This window comes from Gossypium raimondii, chromosome 13, assembly GCF_025698545.1.
Source record: "Gossypium raimondii isolate GPD5lz chromosome 13, ASM2569854v1, whole genome shotgun sequence".
Taxonomy (NCBI): Eukaryota; Viridiplantae; Streptophyta; class Magnoliopsida; order Malvales; family Malvaceae; genus Gossypium; species Gossypium raimondii.
Window position 1 is genome coordinate 44,473,099 of NC_068577.1, and position 20,690 is coordinate 44,493,788.

At 32.4% G+C, this 20,690-nt stretch overlaps 2 protein-coding genes across 2 annotated transcripts; one reads left to right on the forward strand and one right to left on the reverse strand.

The window, feature by feature from the left end:
• The first annotated feature begins 577 nt into the window (after window positions 1–577).
• LOC105782393 (small ubiquitin-related modifier 1) lies at window positions 578–2,058 on the forward strand. Its single transcript, XM_012607100.2, has 3 exons — window positions 578–823; window positions 1,415–1,564; window positions 1,666–2,058. Exons 1-3 carry the CDS (start codon window positions 743–745, stop codon window positions 1,729–1,731), a joined length of 297 nt encoding a protein of 98 aa, XP_012462554.1. The 5' UTR covers window positions 578–742; the 3' UTR covers window positions 1,732–2,058.
• Window positions 2,059–8,994: 6,936 nt separating this feature from the next.
• On the reverse strand, window positions 8,995–12,026 carry LOC105782389 (GDP-L-galactose phosphorylase 2). Its single transcript, XM_012607094.2, has 7 exons — window positions 11,049–12,026; window positions 10,854–10,963; window positions 10,673–10,732; window positions 10,303–10,545; window positions 10,027–10,212; window positions 9,664–9,912; window positions 8,995–9,564 (listed from the first exon to the last, which is right to left on the reverse strand). The coding sequence occupies exons 1-7, from the start codon at window positions 11,173–11,175 to the stop codon at window positions 9,211–9,213; spliced, it is 1,329 nt and encodes a 442-aa protein (XP_012462548.1). The 5' UTR covers window positions 11,176–12,026; the 3' UTR covers window positions 8,995–9,210.
• Window positions 12,027–20,690: the final 8,664 nt, after the last annotated feature.

Consider the following 20,690-nt stretch of genomic DNA (forward strand, 5'->3'; position numbering starts at 1 on the left):
GCACAGTTTTAGCTCCATGGTTGCCACTTCAGCAGAAAATGCTTCCTACAGGACGTGTTTTCAGTTTTTCTCTCCAAAATCAGCCTATTTCCTTAAATTTGAAGAAAACGGCCTGAATCCATAATTAACTTTTAAAATCAGTCTTTTTATCTAATTAACCACTCATACATCTATATTTAATTTTTTAAGTTCTTGCTACTGATTCCGTTCAGGGTAGAGATTTAGCTATAAGAATTATTGAATTGTGTCGTAGACAATGGAGGTTAGTTATCCAATATGTCTCGAGGGAGGCTAATACAATTGCACATGCTCTTGCTGGATTGATGAAACAATTTCCTGTTGGTTTACATGCTTTTTAGGATATACTTTTAGTGGTAGCGAATCAATTACGAAGAGAGAATTCTTTCTCTAGCTTAGGATACTACACTTAATATGTAATTGTTATTATTTTATAATAAAAAAAAGTGTTTTTAAAATCAAGAACCTCAATCCAAACGACAACGTTGGTAAATAAGGAAGCAAAAGATTTCTAGTCCGTCGGATCCATCTCGACCTAAAATATTCCAAGTTCTAACCGTCCATTACTTTCTCTGGTAACCACCAATATATAAACGAAATTCTCCTTCCAAAGCGATCGCGTGTTTCTCCAGCCAGGCCGAACAAAGAAATCGATCGCTAACTCGGAGCTCCGAACCTAACCCTAATCGGACCTTACACTATATCCAAGAAGTAGAAGAACAAGATGTCAGGCGTAACCAACCAAGAGGAAGACAAGAAACCCGCTGATCAAACGGCTCACATTAATCTTAAAGTGAAAGGCCAGGTTGGAAAATTTCCCAATTCCCCCCTATTGTTTTAATAGTTTTTTTTTGTGGTTTGTGGGTTTTTAAATTTATAATGATTTTTTTATAATACAAGAAAGATCTTACTTTAGGGCTTTTTTTTTTTGGCTAGATTTCTTTGATTGGGTCTATTGTTTACCTTAAATTAGAAAATTTATGAATTAATTCTTTAAAGTTATTTTCTTTAACTGCTATAGTATGCTCATTTCTTCGTTATAGTATACTTGAAGAAAGTTTTATTGAAATGTTGAGAGTGAACGCTTGTATGATTGTCTTTCTATGATATTTTGTGTGTTTAGAATTAAACCCTTTTTTTATCATTTATAATAATGCCATCTCTATGTGCTGTTTTCGTGAATTCTTGATTGTCTCTCACGGAGCACAGGCTGGTAATTCAAACAGTTTACTGCAAAGGGTTATGCTTGAAACCCCTTAATAAGAAAGACAACATTTTGGGAACATTGTTGTTACTGTACGGTTAGATTAGATTATGTTGCAGAGCGTTGCTGGGTTGAAATAATGTTTTATGTTATGTTACTCAAAATGCTTATTCATATATTTGCTTGTTATAGGATGGGAATGAAGTGTTTTTTAGGATTAAGAGAAGTACTCAACTGAAGAAGCTGATGAATGCGTACTGTGATCGGCAATCAGTGGATTTCAACTCTATTGCTTTCCTGTTTGATGGCCGCCGTCTGCGAGTGGAGCAAACTCCAGATGAGGTCTCTCTCTCTCTCTCTCTCTCTCTCTCTCTCTATATATATATATGTATACATTGTTTTATTTGTTGTTTCTTACTTTTTATGTGTTTTTGTTGCTACAGTTGGAAATGGAAGAAGGGGATGAAATAGATGCAATGCTACATCAAACTGGTGGTGCTATGGCCTAAGTAGCTAGTTTTTAGGTTACGTAATGCAGTAGGATTTAAACGGTAGTACTTACGAAATCAGGATCTATTAAATATAACCTCTAAAACCTATGTTGGTTGGACTCTTCATTTTTCTAAAAAAATTCATGTTTGACTCGTTTAGTCGACATGGGTTTTATTCTCCTTAAAAAACAGATGGAGCATACCCGTGTTGGGCATCTGTTTATACCCGGCATTCATCTTTGAGTCCGAGTAACATAGCATAAACTATGTGGTGCTGTCTGTTATATGTTTGGTGACTGTTTGTGGATATTTTGAGTAGTATGCATATATGGGTGTTTATGGAAAGCCGTGCTGACAAAATTCTTTTATCTGTTTTTACTTATTGCTTCACTAATCACCATTGCCGGGCATTTCCTTAAGCTTCAGATTACTAACATCAGAACTGGTATAGGGTGTTCGATGTCACATTGATAACAGGCTAATCAATTAGAAAAGGGTTATACTTCGCAACTTACACTTGGTTGTTATTATAAGATATTTTATTTTGGATTCAATTGGTACTTGCATTGAATTTCATCACATACTTTATCTCTTTAGTATAGAATGTGATGACATTGAATCACGTGTCAAGTATTAATAAAACAAATAAAGATTTTTAAAAATAAAAATTATTGTGTTTTGAGAATGAAACTAGATAAATAATTATTTAGATTATATTTAGGGTCCGTTTGATTGTCAATAAAATGTTTTTCGTAAAATAATTTCGGAAAATGTTTTACTTTTCGTAAAATGATTTCTTGGAAAATATTTTCGGTGTTTGATTGAATCATGTAAAATATTTTCTCATTGTTTGATGAGTTTTTGAAAATATTTTCCGGAAAAGTTGTTTTTACATATATTAATATATATTAATAAATTTTATATTTTAAATTGTTTTTACATATATTGCAATGATTTATTTATAATAATACTCAATTATTAAGCTACAATATTGATCGTTATAAATTGAAAAAATTAATATCAAATAAATTATTTGTAATTGTGTTAAAAAACAAGTATTGAATAATTGTAATTTATTTTAGCCAAAAATATATGTTACTTTTGAGAAAATATTAGTTAGTATGTACAAATAATTGTAATTTATTTTAGAGAAGCAAGTAGGCTTGGGTATAGATTTCTTATTCATCTCGAATTCTAGATTGATTAAGTAAATTTCCAAACCTTTCAATAGATGAAATTGTTTCAATTATCCGAATTGATTAACCATGATGAGTTTATAGCAAAGACTCCATCAACAGCAGAAACACAACAGATTAACCCTTCCCCAAAAAAAGCAAAAACAATGGAGGATAAAAAAAAATTACAATGAATGAAGCTGATTTATGGTCATACATATTGAGATATGCATATTAGATATTTCTCTTCAAATATAAGAAGAGGTAGAGATAATTATATGTTGTCTCTTATGATTTCATTATCATTTGCAATCCTACCATTTTTTTTGCCAATTAGATACGGAAACAACTTTTTGGCCATCGACAACCCTGTAAGGCTTTCATTTGATCATGTTTCAACTTTTCAATAGTGAATCATAGTTTTTTCTCTGTGTGTGTGGGCAAGCATACATTTGGGGCCCTTGATGGCTGATACTTTGGCTGCTTACTACTACTTTGATTGATTGTGAAACCGACATGAATGTTTTTTTTGTTTGGCACAAAAGAATACGAAGAAGGCTGACCTGACGCTTGCAACCGTTGCTTCTAGACTAATAATCAGGATGATGATGTGGATTCTCACTGCTTCGGGACAAAATGTTCAAGGCAGAAGATTAAAAGAGTTCGAATGCCGATTCGAGGACACAAAGCTCGCAGCAATTACAACATGGTAGATGCCTAGATATATTTACTTTTTAAGAAAAATAAACTCCCTAGTCTTAGTGAAGATAGAATGGAAATGCCTTATAAGCAGCAGAAGAAATATATTATCATCTAAATGCCAAATGAATAATTTGACATAAAAGTTAGCTCAACCTTACATTATTCCAAAATATTTGATGATATACAAGACCAAAATCGAAGACAGATATAAAGGACTTGGAAAAAATGTAAGCTCAACACAATAATTAGCTTGTAATGATACTGGCGAGAACATCGGTCTTACCTGTAATGACCCAAAATTCGCAGGCATCGGAAAAATATAATATCGGGCCTCCGTCTTAGTAATTTGAGTTCAAAAATAATTATTAGAAATATTTACGAGGCTAGTTGTGTGTTTAAGTAGGTTTTGGATAGGTGAATTTAGTTTAATTATGAGTAATTAGTAAAAAGGATTAAATTGAATAAAGAGTGAAAGTCTAATTATAGATTAAAGAAAGTGAAAATGGCTAAAATGGAAATTAAGCCATTTATATGAAATGAGGCGGCATAAGTGTTAAAATATGTATATTATATATATATTCTTAATAAATAAGTATATAATAAATTAATTATATTATTATTATATAAAAGAAATAAATCAAATGGTGCCAAATGTATGGTAATAAAGTTGTACAAATGTAATAAAATATGTATATACATTTGTATTATAATTAAAAGATATTAATTAATTAAATGGTTATTAATAAATTATATTAATATAATATAAAGTAAATGAAATAAAAAGAAAAGAAAGAAACAAAACAGAAAAGAAACAGAATAGCATTCGAAACAGAACAGAGAAAGAAGAAAAGAAAGAAAAAAGGGAAATAGGGTTTCTAAAGCTTGGAATTTATTTTGGTAAGTCAATTTAGCCCTTCTTTCTTAAATTTAATGTTTTAGAAGTTTTAAAACAAGGTTTTGATGGAATTAAGTTGATATTTTGCATGTTCATAGGTTTTCAAGTATAGTTTATGTTGAACAAAAGAGATGAATTAGGATTTAATTGAATGAATTTTAAGTTAGAATTGAATAAGGATTAAATTGTAAAAGAAACTATAAGTTTTATGTTTTAGGGACTAAATTGAGGAAGTTCGAAATTAGAAAAATATGCTGAAATTTTGATTGTTAAATGTGAGTTTGGATGAAATTTGAATAGAAATAGAGTGTGAATTGAATTAAGAAAGTAAGTGAATTTAGTTATGATTAAATTGAGAATAAGGAAGAAATTGAATAGAAATTCAATTATTTATTATAATTAGTGCTGTAATTAATAGTATAAATTATCATTATTTTCGTAGCTAACAAAGAACCTGAGGCATCAGCATCAAAGGGAAAGGAGAAGATTATCGAGGAGTAAAACTCGAGAAAATCACGGTTTGTATTACTATAATTCAAGTTATTTATTATTAAATGCTAAATTTTAATTTATGTGTTTAGTAAATGAAATGTGAGGTAAGTATTAATATTAGTATTAGTAATAGTATTATTATTATTATTATTATTAAGATGAGTGTGAATTAATTTGAATAGTTGATATGAATTAATATTTGAATTGTTTGTTGATTGAAAGTGGGAAGTGAATTTAAATCAAATAGTGACCGATATTAAATTGAATGGAAATGTATTGAGTTGTGAAAATGTGTGAATTATGGATTAATTATTGATTGAAAGGTGGAAAAATGATTGAATTGAAAGTGTGAGAAATTGTGATTGAATTGGGATTATATGTGATTTAAATACCTATTAACTAGTCGGGTGAGTCGGATATAGTTGGCATGCCATAGGATTGGAAGAGTTCAGGATACTTGACCTCGAGTCGATGAGACACTGGTGTCACTATATTTCTTTGGATAGATTCGATGAGGTCTTTGGTACCAACTTTCTTGACTTTGCCGATGAGACACTGGGTGTCAATTATTGCTTCGAACTATCCGATGAGGCACTGGGTGCCATTCTGGTGTGTTTGGTTGGATCCGTGTATTCGCCAAAGTCCGAGTTTTGTTAATAGGGTAAATGATGAAATGATAAACCGAACAAGTTGGTCAAACGAGCTATTGAAATGAAATGAAAAAGTTGAATTGCGAATTGAAATGTGAAATAAGATTGAGAAATGAACCTAAGGTTCATGATTTGTTTAAACTCAAATTGTGGATATATGATATTGGTTGATGAATTGCTATTGTTGAGATATTGAATTTAAATTGTATATACGAATTATGCATTACATGTTTATTATTGTTATAATTTGAATTATGGTAATACCATGAGTATGAAATACTCAATGACTGATTGTTTCCATCATGCAGGTCGATAGAAGTCAAAGGTCCCGGTTCAACATCCAGATCAATCCCGACTTCAGTGTAACTTTGGTGATGTATATTTTCTTTGGTAAATGTGGCATGTACATAGGATGTGTATAAAGATTATTATGTTTAATATAAATGGTTAAAAATGTTAGTATTATAAGTTTAAGATTTATAATGAATGAAGTTTACCTAATTTGATTTATTTATTGTTTTGTTAAATTTAAATTAATATCATGTATATTGAGTTTGATTAGAAGTATTTAGAATAGAAAATGAGAACGTGAAATGAATTGGTTGATTTGGTTATATTTGGAAATGTTATGAATTTTAATTGCAGGGGGTTGTATGTAAAAATAAGTCAAGTCTTTGAAATTTTTAAAAATATATATATATATATTTAAAAGAAAAAAAATTTGAATGAAGTCAATTAGTAAAATTTATATGAATTTATGACTCTTTTGTATATGTTTGTTAATTGTTTATGAATTATTTGTAGATTATCTGATATGTCCGGTAATGCCTCGTAACCCTGTTCCGGCGACGGTTGGGGTTAAGGGGTGTTACATTACCTCTTGCATAAATTGTGTAAACTAAGTGGATAGCATCAAGCCATCCGTCTAGAGATTCCCACAAGTCAGCAACCTGAAAGGAAGAACAGACAATACTCACTAAAGTTGGATTGCTATTCGTATATTGCTAAATAGCATAGTTGTCAAGTTAGCATAGTTGTCAAGTTTTCTGAAAGTGTGAAAGATATCGTTCCTTTAATAAAAGCATGATACTTACCAGAAAATTGGACCATAGGTAGTATCAATGCAGAGGCTGCACTGGTGGTAGAGTCGATCAAGACATGATGATACGACACAATATCTGGAATCTCAACTCGATAGTGAGTTTTCTTCATTTGTTACTTCGCAATTGTGCGAGAGGCTTGAGAAACTTGTTTCGCCGACTTTGATGACCTGCTCAATTGGAAAAGAAGAGGACATAGAGGAAGAAAATGAAAGTCACGAGGATAAACCAACATAAACCAAGAGTATATTAAACCGGCTCGCATAGCGGTTTACATTGATTTTGCCTTGCATGCATAACATCTCGGAATTTATTATGATAGTGATCTACAACAAAATATTTTTCTCATACTCTATGATTCATTCCATTTAAGTTCGGACATTAAATATCAAAATTTGCTTGAAGAAATGAATCCTTGTTCCGGAAAAAGAGAAAATTGAACTTGATATTTATTTGCAATAGACAACGAAAAACTAATCGACTTTTTACTGTTGAAGTGCTTCATGATTCAAAAGAACTTTGTTCTCTTCCAATCACGATGTGGAGCAATTGTGTTTCCTCTTGGTGGTGTAGTCATATTTCCCTCTTTGAGAATGGGTAAAGGTAGTCATCAAAAATATTGTCGAAAATAATAGAAAATATAGTGAACCGATAATTGGCGGTTTAAAAAAAGACCTGATCTTGTTGAGAAAGAAATATGAAATGCATGGATTACACTAAAATATATTACTCCAATAATAATCTTAAAAATCCAGGAAAATGCTAATTAACCAGAAAGCGAGCAAGATATTGTTCTCATTGCCAACAGACTCAACAATGCTTACAGAATATTCAATCAATTTAGAAGAGAATAAACCTCAAATATAAAGTTCAAAGATCAATACTGACCATTGAACAAACAAGCTTCAAGGCACTGCTGTAAACCTGTAAAGTTTAAAACGTCAAATAAGAAAATATCCACAAACTGAGAAGTCAAATTGCATAACCCTGAAACTTTAAATTAAGGAGAAAAAAAGGTATATCATTATCTTTCTTGTAAATTTATGCCGAAAGTTTTCATTTGCCAATAATTATGCCACCTATATAGCTTAAAAGTGATATTAAATCTAACCAAAACTCTGTGGTCCAAAATAGAACCAGACCCGATCTCATGTCTTCAAGTTCTCTTTTAGAAACAGATGAACTGATCTAAAAATCAAGAAAAAATAGAACCAGACCCGATCTAGAAATCAAATCAGTGAAAATTAACAGAAAAAATACCTGTTGATGACAAATGGTGGTCGAAAACTGAGCACGTTTGGATCGGTAATCTTGACGGATATGGAGAAGAGGGAATCGAGGAAATGAAAGAAAACTGCGATAATTGAAGAGGGAACCGAGGAAAGGAAGGAATGAAGGACTTCTTGGGGGGGGTTAGTGGAAAATCGATAAACAGAAGCAGTGTTTTCTACCGGAAATGAAGGAAGGAATGAAGGAGGCGATAGAGAGGAGTTTCCGGAAAATGTCTTACGGAAATTGAAAAGGTAAGACATTTTCCCTAAAATGTAAGCCAATTTCCCGTGCTTTGGATTTCATTTTCCAAATGGAAAATGTTTTCTGCCAATCAAACGCTGAAAAAGGCGGAAATGATTTTCCGGAAAATCAATTCCGCCAATCAAACAGACCTAGATTCTAATCATCAATTTGTTGAGATTCATTGAGAACGTTTTCTTTGTAGTAATTTTATACATTTTTAACTTTTAATTATGAGTTTTTATATCCATATTATTTTAAAATATATAAATATTTAGAAGTTTTTTAAAAATTATAAGGTTAGAATAAATGTGATATGTCATATGTCGTATGGTATAGTATTAATTGTTAATGTCATATCGTCATATTTTAATATAGTAATGCAAAAGTATCAAAATGTGATAAAACTTAAATTTAAGTACTAATTTGAATTTTAAAAAATCAGTTTGTGATTTTAATTTTTAATCAGAAGTAGAGTAGATTAGAAATGTTGAGTGGTGTGAAAAGATTTAATATTGATTTTGAGAAATAAATAAAGAAATAAATGATTGATGACCAAACAAATAAAAATGAAATATATGAAAAGAAAAGTAGGCCTTGCAACATATTTTAAAAGCTTTCCCAATATGTATGCACTCGCCACTCAGTCTCCTGTCCACAAACTACTTGTCAATGTCAGATATCCATGTGCAAATATAATATTTCACTTTTGATTAAATTATTAAACATAGTGTACTCAATATTAAAATATGAGATAATAGCAAACATTAAATTGTATTTTTCATGATCCAAACAAGTAGTACATCATGAAGCCAATAAGCATATAGCAGTTTCAACAAAGTCGATAGCAACAGTGCAAACTGAGTTTGCTTATTTAGGCTACCAGTGCCAGCCATAATCCATAGAAATTCCAACTAAACTGATATTGTGGAAAAAGTACCTGCAAGGTACAGGGTTCTATTAATGAAATGCTACTGCAGAACAAGGCATTGTTGTGTCCCAGCCACCATAGCATGGTGGGAAGTTTCGGTGATGCCATTCTCTTTTTCAATAGATTGAGCTTTGGTATCAGGCTCCTCAACATTTTCAATTGCATCTTTGCCACCGCCAATGGCTTCAAAGATAAGTGCATTCACTTCATCAAACCTCTCGTCAGAGAGAGATACCTCTGCAAGTAACCTCCAAGCATTTTCGTCGGACGCCTCATCGTAGTCCTTCCTCCTTTTCAACACCATATGACCACTAATTTCCCACACAGCCGGGTTCACTTGGGTGTCCAAAAGCTCTACACTCACTTCCCCAAGAGCTTGTTTCTCAGCATAACACTGTTGGTTCAATTGACATTCCAAATTCAATTGTAAGCACAAACAGTTATGATGGACATGATCAAAATGGTGCTAACCATGCTGCTTCTACTTTGTTACCTGAGGAAGGAGGAAGATCCGCTTTCCACAATCAGAGATGAGGACATTGTATGCTATGTTGTTATCTTGAAGGCAAATGCACGCATCAGACACTGCGTCAGACAAGTCTTGAAGAGTGTTACCACCCTCAAAGACAACACCTCTGACCGGATACTTTAAAAGCTCTGAGATGATGACTCCATCATTCAGAGAGGTTTTCTTCTTGGTAGGAGCTTTCTCAATGGGAAAGGCCACAGCCAAGTAGTAAGCCTGCAGCAATTGCAATAGTTAAAAACCACCTTCTCTTTTCAGATTGGACATAAACTATATCTATTTAACAGTTTTAAAAGTACATGAATAGTACCAAGTTGGGAGGTTAGATACCTGGAAGTGCAGGTGATTGATTGTAGCAAATGCACCCAAGCTGTTGTAACCCAATCTAAAGTACGGATTCCCAGCTTCAGCTGCCATATAGAGCGCAAGCAAAAAGCTCTCATGGTCGATCCTCTGAGGCAAGCATTCAAGAATTCGAGGGATCAACAGCACATGTCCGTATTCAATAGGACTAACCTGTCAAATTGTAACAATGTTTAACCATACAAGTCTAGCTTTCTTCATCAACCAGTTAGTTCAACAGTTTAAATAAGTACACTAACATACGTTTATGGCAACAACACTTGGGTGATTCTCAACATCAATGGGAGCATTCGGGAAGAACTGAACTTCACCATCTTCACTTGCTTCAAACTGGAAGAGCACCTCTTCTTGTCCGACTTTGGTGAAGTTGAATTTGTTCCCATCGAAGGGCTGGAGAACCTTATCTACACGGAACTCAGTTGGCCTCTTCTTAAGGTGGCGGCCCTCGTTCAGCTGGGCAATAAAGCCATATTCACCAGGAATCACCTAAAGAACCATAAACAGAGAAATTTTAGAAGGTACCAACAACTCGATTAACCATAAAATCTATGGTTTTTCCAATTTCAGATAAACAAGTGAAGCAAGGGAATCGAAAAGGAGCCGAAAAGAAGACCTTGGTTTCACAGGCAGTGACATCATATCGAAAGAGCCCTCTTTGCATGCGATCCTCCCACTACCATAAAACCATAAAGTATTTTTTAACCTCTCTATTTGTAAACACAACAGTCGTTAATTATAAATTGATAACAATGGTCTTAAAGCTTATTCACCACAAGCTTAATGATAAAATTTACCTCCCCAAGAACGAGAGAATCAAGAAAAGCAACTGGAGGCTCTTTGTTTTCACTTTCAAATGCATCTTTTTCACTCTCCTTCTTGAAAGCATATAAAGGAAGCTTTGCTCCTATAAACCAAAACCCAGTTCTTCAAATACATCTATCAAAATTTATCCAACAGAGCAAGGATCAAAAAGTAAATTTAACAGATACCTGGAATGCAACAGCTTCTAAGGCAATTCTTCCCACATCCACCGCTCCGGCGAGCAGTCTCTTCCGCCTCATCCTTTTGGTAATTCGAAACAACAGTAGGAACCCTCTTAATACTGAGCTGCATCATCCTTGCTACTACTTCTCTTCTTTATTTATCCAATAAGAGATCAAATAAAGGAAACCCCAAAAAACAACGAAAAACAAGCTTCTTCGATAGTAATATTTTACAGACTAATAAGCTAGCTAAAAATAGGGTACCCAAACTCTAAAAGACAATCCCACCACCAGCAAGGAAGAGGAGATCGGAAGGACTGCCGCCTTCGGAAGGCAAAGCTCCACGCCCGCCGTGCGGCGAAGGGTTGCTCTCGATCACACAACCCTTACGTCGTACAGCTCGGACATGAAAAAGAGACCGAGAAACTTTGTATATAGCCGTGATGTCCACAATGTGTAACCTTGGGTGTTACCCCCCGAAATTCAAATAACCCACCTTCAAACTACCTTAACCAAATATCCAACCTCTCTGAGTTCTATCACCAAACACCTAGTGGCCACCCAAAGATTCAACCTTTGCTCTTGATTTTTATTTTCAGCTGGTGTAGGAGATATATATACTAAACTGATAAAAGGGGAGTGAAGGAGAAGGCAAATAGTGTGGTGTCTGTTTTCTCAAGGGATTGTGGCTATAGTTTGGGCGAAGTGGGTACTAGAGGAAGCTAGTGGCCCAGATGCTTCCTTCAGGGTTAAACTTCTATGGGCTTCAGGACAAATTACTTGACAGAGAGATATGAAAAGGAAAGAAACAAAGAGGGTATTTCTCAGAGTTTTATTGGGTTTTTTCTTCTTCAAACCATACGAGGGAGCCTCGAAAGGGACAAGGCGGAGCCGGTGACGGTGAGTTTGGGGACCCCCGTCAGGCCGTATGGTTCAGCGCGCGCACAAATGGGTCTCTGTCTGATCCACAGTAAACAACACCTTCAACAATTTATACCAGTGGCGGAATTTAAATCCTTGCGCAATCAGGGTTTTCAGTTTTGTATAAAGAAACGAAAATGATTGAAATCCCAATTTCCTGGGAAATCTAGGGTTAATTAAAGTCTTAACCACAACACACGTTCCCTTAATTATAGACCTAATCAAACTGTAAAAATAGTAATAATAAACTATAGGCTAAACTACCCATTCTCACTCTAAAATAACATCTCTATTATTTTCTACGCTCCAAAACTTTATTTTTCAATTTAGTCCCTCCAAATAAGATAATTATGCGAATTAGTTATTATCATTAAAATTTATATTTTCTTTTAACGAATTGCTAATGCCCATCAAATGATTGACATGTGATATTTTTTATTGAATTTCAACTAAAGTTTAGGAGAAAAAGTTTTGGACTAATTATAGGGACGTCCCTAAATTTTAGTCAAAAGTTAACAAAAAATGTCATATGTCAGTCACTCAATGTGCCAATGTGCCAACCCAGCAATCCGTTAAAAGAAAATGAAAATTTTGACGATAGTGATTAATACGCACAATTATCTTATTTAGAGTGACTAAATTGAAAAAAAAACTTCGAAGTGATCAAAATAGAACAAACTTTATTTTAGAGTGACCATGGGTATAATTTACCCTAAACCATAAATTTAGTCACTAATGATTGATTAAAGTTACATCTTGGTCATTGATTGAATCTTAAGTCGGTTAGCGAGTACAAAAATATGTGAGTTCAAAAGTGTTAAAACTTATTTATTCTTCTAATTATACCAAAACAAATGACATCTTTGATGTAACTAAAAAATCAATCTTTAAAACTTCAAAAACTACTTATATAATCATTAACCTTGCAAATTTATTATGCTATGATCACCCATACTAGTCCCTATAAATTTTCTTGATAGTGTATGGAGATTTTTTAGAGTGTTTCTTGATTAATATTATGAATGTATAACATAAATCTATATAGAATACTTGGTACATTGGTAATATAAAGATTTTTATATGTTCACTAATAATATTTTTATTATACAACAAGATTGAATGGGTCCAAATTTATATAATAATGGACAAGAAACTGGAATGTCCTTTCAAAGGATCCATTGTCTCCAGCAAAGCAAGCATACAAAATACGAACTTTCGTCTCCAACTCAACGACATAAATGGCAATGGATATAATAAAATAAGTGATGGCCATGCCTCCAACCACAATCTATATCTTTTTCTTTGCTTCACTACCACTTTTTTAATAGCTTTATTGCACTTTTTTTTTTTTTACAAGATAATGAAAAAAATAAAATAATTTCAAATCATATTTTAAGTAACCGTAAAATATTTAAAAATAAATAAATTTATACAATGTTTAAAAGATTAACACGCCGTAGAACTATAATTTTTATGATTTTTTTTTATAAAAATGATCCTAAATTTTGAATAATTACAAAAATATTTATTTATTTTAGGGTAAACTACCAAAATAGTCACTTTTGTTTGGCTCATGTTACATTTTAGTCACTTATATTTGAAATGTTACGTTTTAGTCACTTATGTTATCACGTTGTAACATTTTAGTCACTGAGCCATTAGTTTCTATTAACGGTGTAACAATAAACTGTTGTGGCACGTTAAATCATCATTTCAAACAAAAATTCTAGGTTAATTTATACAATCGGCCCTCATATTTTTTCGTTTGGAGCAATTTAATTTTTTTCTTTTATGTTTTTTTAACTTTCTTTCTTTTCCATTCTCTTATGCTTCTCCCTTTGTTTTCCTCCCTTCTCCATTTCTTTCAACGTAGTTTTTCTATGTTTTATTTTTTTGAACAATTTAATTTTTTTGAGTGAGGCGAGCTTGTGGACTAGTTACAAATGGAAAGCATAGAAAAACTATGTTAAAAGAAATGAAGAAGGGAGGAAAATAGAGGGAGAAGCATAAGAGAATGGGAAAAAAAAGTTAGAAGAACATAAAAGAAAAATTTTAAATTGTTGAAAATGACAAAATATAGGAACCAATTGTAGAATTTAACCTAAAATTTTCGTTTGAAATGATGATTTAACGTGCCACATCAACTTACCGTTACACCATTGTTGACAATTAACGTCTCAGTGACTAAAATGTTACAACACGATAACGTAAGTGACTAAAACGTAACATTTCAAACATAAGTGACTAAAATGTAACCTGAGTCAAACAAAAGTGACTATTTTGGTAGTTTACCCTTTATTTTATTATGTATGTAAATGACTTAAAATGAACACTAAAAGTAGGTGGTGCCAAAGAGATTCACGCCACCAACATGCCACGTCAGTTATAGAATTAAAAAATCAATTTTTTGGTGGAATCATAGTGAATGGTGCCACTTGTATATATACTAGGAAAATATTGGTATCTCTCAATAATTGGGGGGCTAAAAAATAAATAATGGTGGTGAAACTATAGAGAATGACGCCATCACTTTATTTTGTTAAGGTTATTTTTTTGTGTGTTATTTATTTTAGTTTTTGTAATTTAAAAATAAAAATATTATTTTATTTAATGGAGCCATAGAGAATGACACTACTAGTGTAATCTGTCATACCTTTTTTTAAATATATTTTTAAAATTAAAATTAAAATGATATTTTATTTGGTGGAGTCATTCTCTTTGGTGTGATCAAATAACTACACATAACCCCAATGGCAAATCACTCTAAGTTAAAGAATTTTTTTTAATTATATTATGTTAGAGGATGAATGGGAGATGATGATGAGTGTTTTTTTAGTTTATGTTTTTTGTTTCATTTATTTAATAAATATCTAAAGATTATTGCATCCATTACGAAAGAATGTTATACCTTTTATAATCAATGCGGGACTTATAAAAAACTTCAATATTCTTATTTCGTTTTCAAAAACTTACTCATTTGTACCCCATTGGCTTTATACCTTTAGATGTTTAGACTGTTGCTTTAAAAACTTCTCAAATTTAATTTTTACTTAAATTGCGTCTTTTTATTTTAGCCAATATATTCCATGTCTATTTTTTTTTTTGACAATTTATTTAAGTTCCTCATTTTCTTTCATTATTAATTATGTATTTATTCTGGGTATGATCCTGCTAATTTGAGCTATTTATGATCTTTTATCTCATAGGGACTAAATTTGAGGCAAAAGCAAAATTAAGGGCCAAAAGCGTGAATTTAGAGATAAAATGGGCCAATGTGTGACACAAGGAAAAGTCGGTGCCAAAAGTGCAAGCATGGAGGACACAAGGGTTGAAATGCAAAAAGAAGAGATTTTATTCTATTAAACTCTATTTTAATTATATTAGGATAATTAATATTGAGATAATTATTAAGGATTATTTTTAGGATTTTATTTTATTTATCTTTATTTATCTTCAATTAAATGTATTTATCTTTTAGGAATTTAAGTAGGATTAGACTATCTCCCCTAACACTATAAATAGGGGGTGAAATGACTCAAAAGAAATTCATCTTTTTCGGTAAACACTCTCTCCCCAAAAGTCTAGGCTTTTGTTCTTCTCATATTTTCTTTCAATAAAATCTCCATTTTTATTTTATTTATTTTCTTTTCCACCACAACCATGAGCCACTAAACCCATCTAGTCGAAAGTTGTCAATATTTTCCAAAAAGGGTTCATGAGGCTTAGAGTCCGTACTTAGCCTCCTCACTGAGTATTCATTTTTTCTCCGCACTACGGGGCTGATGCTTTCGTCCATGTCCCTTAAGAAGTAAGCTTTTCAACGTATGCAAAGGCGGCCGCTTTGTATGTTTTGGAAATGTTGCACAGTCGGTTCGTTAGCTTACTGCGTCAGAGGTTAGCGAGCCCAAGAGATAAAATGGCATGGGATTCGCCATTGAGAAGCGTTGATCTAGCATAAGACGATCCCATAGAAGCGATTGTTGGCTAGAGTCAAGTTCCACCAAATCGTAAGTCTAAATCCTTGGAGCTGGTGGTCGTAGGCGTCCTCTTCCACTATAACTGGCTTATTCAGTTTGAAAAGGATCATCTAAAAGCCGAGGATTGAACCCAAGGCGGAACGAGACAACTGGAGGCTGAAATCTCCCATAAGAATTTTCTTTCTCTTAACTCTATATTTTTAATTTCTTGAATTTTAGATTCAATATTCTTAACTCTGTTTTTATTTTATTTTTCGTTTCCATATCTAAACCTTTAATTCTGTTATTTTCTTATTTTTTTCAGGAACGCAGGTTTTCTTAGGCAAGATTCTGCTTGGGATTTCACGGAACAAGACATTGTGCAAATCCAGTCCCTGAGGATTTGACCCTACTTCCCTTTTACTATTCTTTTTCATTATTTATTAGGGATAGGATATTTTTGGTGCTTTCAACGACCGCATCAATTATCTCAACAATACTATTGTGTGCAAAACCATTATCAACAATTTTCTATTTTCCATGGTTCCATACTTTCTCGCATTGATATAACTTATTGGTTCTATACAATTCTCTAGAGTTTTAAGAATTAGTTATGTCTAGGGTTTCTTCAGGAGCACTTGACTCCAGTATATGACCATCTATATTTATTATTTCTTTTACGAGATTTTTTATATTTGGAACCGATTAATCTACCATGCTTCAAGCATGTATTACTTTCATTTATTCTAACAAGTTGTCCTACTAGGACCTCAACACATTAGTTGATATATAACACTTGGTTATTCTCATTAAGTCAGAAAATGCATGTGGCAGTTAACTTGCAATAAAGTGAATTATCATGTTGAACTTCTGGTTCAAATTACTTTCTATGGAGATCTAAATAATGATAATTCATTCCAAGTAATTATTTCATCCATCAATTATTTCTCTCCCCCTAATGTTGGTAAAATTGTTAAAAAATAATAATAAAATCATATAACAATTAAATCTTCAATATTGGAAAAAATCCGGTTTGAAAATAGTTTTCTTGCACAATGGAAAATTCAAAATTTTGAAAATTGACTCGGCTTGTGATATTTATAGCAATAAACCTTAACCAAATTCATACTAGTGTTTCCGGCTTAGTGGACGTTTATTGTTCTTAGCTTTCAATCAAACGATTTTCTCCGCTATTCTTGTACCACAAACTGCTTTGAGTGTGGGCTCGAACCAATTGAATCATAACACAGAACTAGAAAATGTTTTATTTTCCTTTTTGGGGGTGAAAATGAAAATTCTTTCTTCTTTAATAAAAACTGGTAGAATTGTTATTCTGAAAGAATATATTTAATAGTTAAGAATAAATTCTCTCTATTTTTTGGCTGAGTAACAATCCCTCAAAGTTGTGTAAATAGCTCTACTGGTGCCATCTATTTATAGGGTAAGAAGGTAGAACATTTATTGAATTGTAGTGATTTATTTCAAATAGAAAAACAACTTCCTACTTAGAGTAGGAGTGGGGTGAACAACACACCCTAGTATTTCTACTGGGGTTGCCGCCCCCTTCATGCTATATGAAGGGTTTTGGGCCTCTCTCACATCGGGTCTAATTACGAGTACTTCCTAGGTCTTTTGACCCAGTACTCTGCAAAATAAACTTTAACATTCTATATTGGACAATTTCCTCATCCCTATTTTATCCCCAGTAAAATTTTGACGATTTTACCCCTGGTAATTTTTTTGACAATTTTAACCCTAGTAAAATTTTGAGAAAATAAGTTCAATATTTCATAACTTAATATGTCCACTGTGACTGAATGATTTATTTTCATTTTCTGGCTTCAAAACAGCTCAAAAACATAAACTCATTCTTCTGATCATTTTTAAGTAATCCATATAGAATTGCAAATGGATCATTTCCATTTCAATTTTTGGAAACCTACATTCATTTCCAAACGATTCCATTTTTTTTATTTCGAAAAAACCATAATCATTCCTAAATTTTTTTCATTTCTCTTTTCTTATTCATTCTGTTCATTTCTATTCAAACTCACAATTCATTTCTTGTTTTTACGAGCTAATGGAGGGACCAATTATACATATGTAATTAGGGCTCAAATAATTTATAATTAATTTTCAGCTTTTCACCTATTAATTATAAGCTCATTTAGTCACAAAGTCATTCCACTATAGTTTCGTGATTGAGCTCTCCCAAATGACATACCATTACGAAAGCAACTATTTATGCTTGTCCAATGACCTTGTCATAAGTGTGTTACCCTCATAGGATATCCTTAATCTCTTTGAGATAAAATCCATTTTCCTAATATGATCATATTTTATCTTATGGTAACCATTACATCTTCCTTCATGAAAAGCCAATTACTATCGAATAATAATTAAGTCATTCATCACAAAAACGAAGACCCATGGCCATGTTTACTTTTCATCAACCACGTAATGCCAATAAGATGATATCATTTACCCATGTCTCGGGCTATGAATTCCACTGTTTTGAATGACGCTACATACTACAAAAGTCATACACCCAAAGTACCAACTTTCGGTTCTTTATCTATTTAAACTCAGACTTTTACTTATATCAAAACGTACAAGTCATGCATACATAGTCCGTTATCCACCCAGGGTTTAGGTATGCCACACTATGAATGTCACAAGTGAATAAATCTAATAACAGATTCAGAACTATTCCACTTGGGTCTTGTTCGATGTACTGTCAGTCTAGTCAGTCACATCTATGTCTCTATCTTCTAAGAGTCATTTGCTCCGATGCTTAAGATAAGTCATCTCCCCAATTGGACATAATAGAAGACATATTAGCCTTTTAATCAATTTTCTCATTTCCGATTAGACTAAGGACATGTTTAAGTTCGTCTACTAATACAAGCTGTCTTTTCATATTACGATATGACACGTAATACCACTTAGTATTAGCTAAACATTAGACAACTAATAAGTAACATTTTCTTCCATTTTACTTTACATGTGTAACACCTCTAACCCGAATCCGTCGCTGGAACAGAGTTATAGAGCATTACCGGAGTTTACAAATCAAACGATTAGAAATGTCAAACATTTCATATCATGTCAATATTCATATCAAAACTAATCAAAATCATACATATTGTCCCTATACGAGCCCTTGAGACCCAAAATATGCATTAGAAACAAGTCGAGACTAAATCGGAAACTAAGAGAATTTTTTGGAAAACATTAAAAATTTTCAACACTGCAAAGGTCACACGGTCGTGTGACTCACACAGCCAAGAGACACGCCCGTGTCTCAGGCTATGTGGGCATTCGAAGTAGGGACATACGACCGCGTCCCAACCCGTGTCTGTGCCCGTGTAACTCACTGACTTGGGCTACATGGCCAAGCCACATGCCTGTGTGTTAGGCCGTGTACCATTCGAAGTAACCTTACATGCCTGTGTGCCAAGCCGTGTGCTAGGCCGTGTAACAGCCTAACTTGCAACCCTTTAAAAGCTACAGGGGACACAACTGCCCGTGTGGACCAAAATAGGCCATTTTACAAGCTATATTTCTCACCAAATTTGGCATAAACCTCCACCCAACATTATGCATATAAGAAAGCCACAATAAGGTACCAAAACCATGCATTTTCTAGCCTTATACAAATGGTATGATCATATACAACCAATATGCCCTTAGGCATCTCAAATGTCAATTTATAAACATGACTAACCATGTGTTCAATATAACCAATTGATCAACTAACATATATGCATATTTGCACCAAAACTGTAACACCTTAACCCATGCCAATCGCCGAATTAGGGTTACAAATCATTTCAAAACATACTAAAATTTTAAACAATCATTTCAACTCTTTAACACCAAAATAAAATAAAAACAAAAATATAAAAGTTTATTTTTATAACATGGCTGAAAATAATTATTTTATTATCAATACATCATGAGCCAAGTACTAAGGTTACTAATAAGCATTTAAAATCACAACCAAATTCAAATATCTTAGGCATGATTAGCCAACCTTATTTCAAAATTATATAAGGTTAACATGAGCTTATTCGATCATCACTTATGAATTAATTGGCTCCTTAACAAATTTGTATAATGATATGACTAAATCTATTTTACTTAAGTAATATAATCAAATATGCTATTTAACCAAGTCATGATTTAACAACTTTAATAGTTCATATAATTAAAACACAAACATATAATAGCGAATTTAATGACTACTTAAAGGGGCGAATATACATCTAAATATATATATGATATAAACCTTCTATTACCAACTAAATTTCTTAATTAGTGACTTAATAATTTCTAACTCATTGGTAATCAAACTAAGGTCATTTAAAAAAAAACAAGTTCAACATGCACATAATCAATTATTCATGCCATTATCGAATGTATATAATTAACTATTTCATTATAATTATTTTAATCACAAAGTTTAAACTAAACATATTTTTTACCTATTTACCAAAACCAACATATATACCATATAAAAAAATATTCACACTATACAAATAATGCACACTTAAAGCAACTAATCCATGCATCCACATTCAACTTAATATAATCATAATTACTTATACTCAATATTTAGTTATCTCACAATCAAGACTAATCATAACCCAATACATATATCACTTATACATATGTGCCAATTACTTGATCTAATAATACTCAACTTATCATTATTTGTTATAATACATTTATCAAGCATACTTACACCATATGTTTTACTGCCGAAACT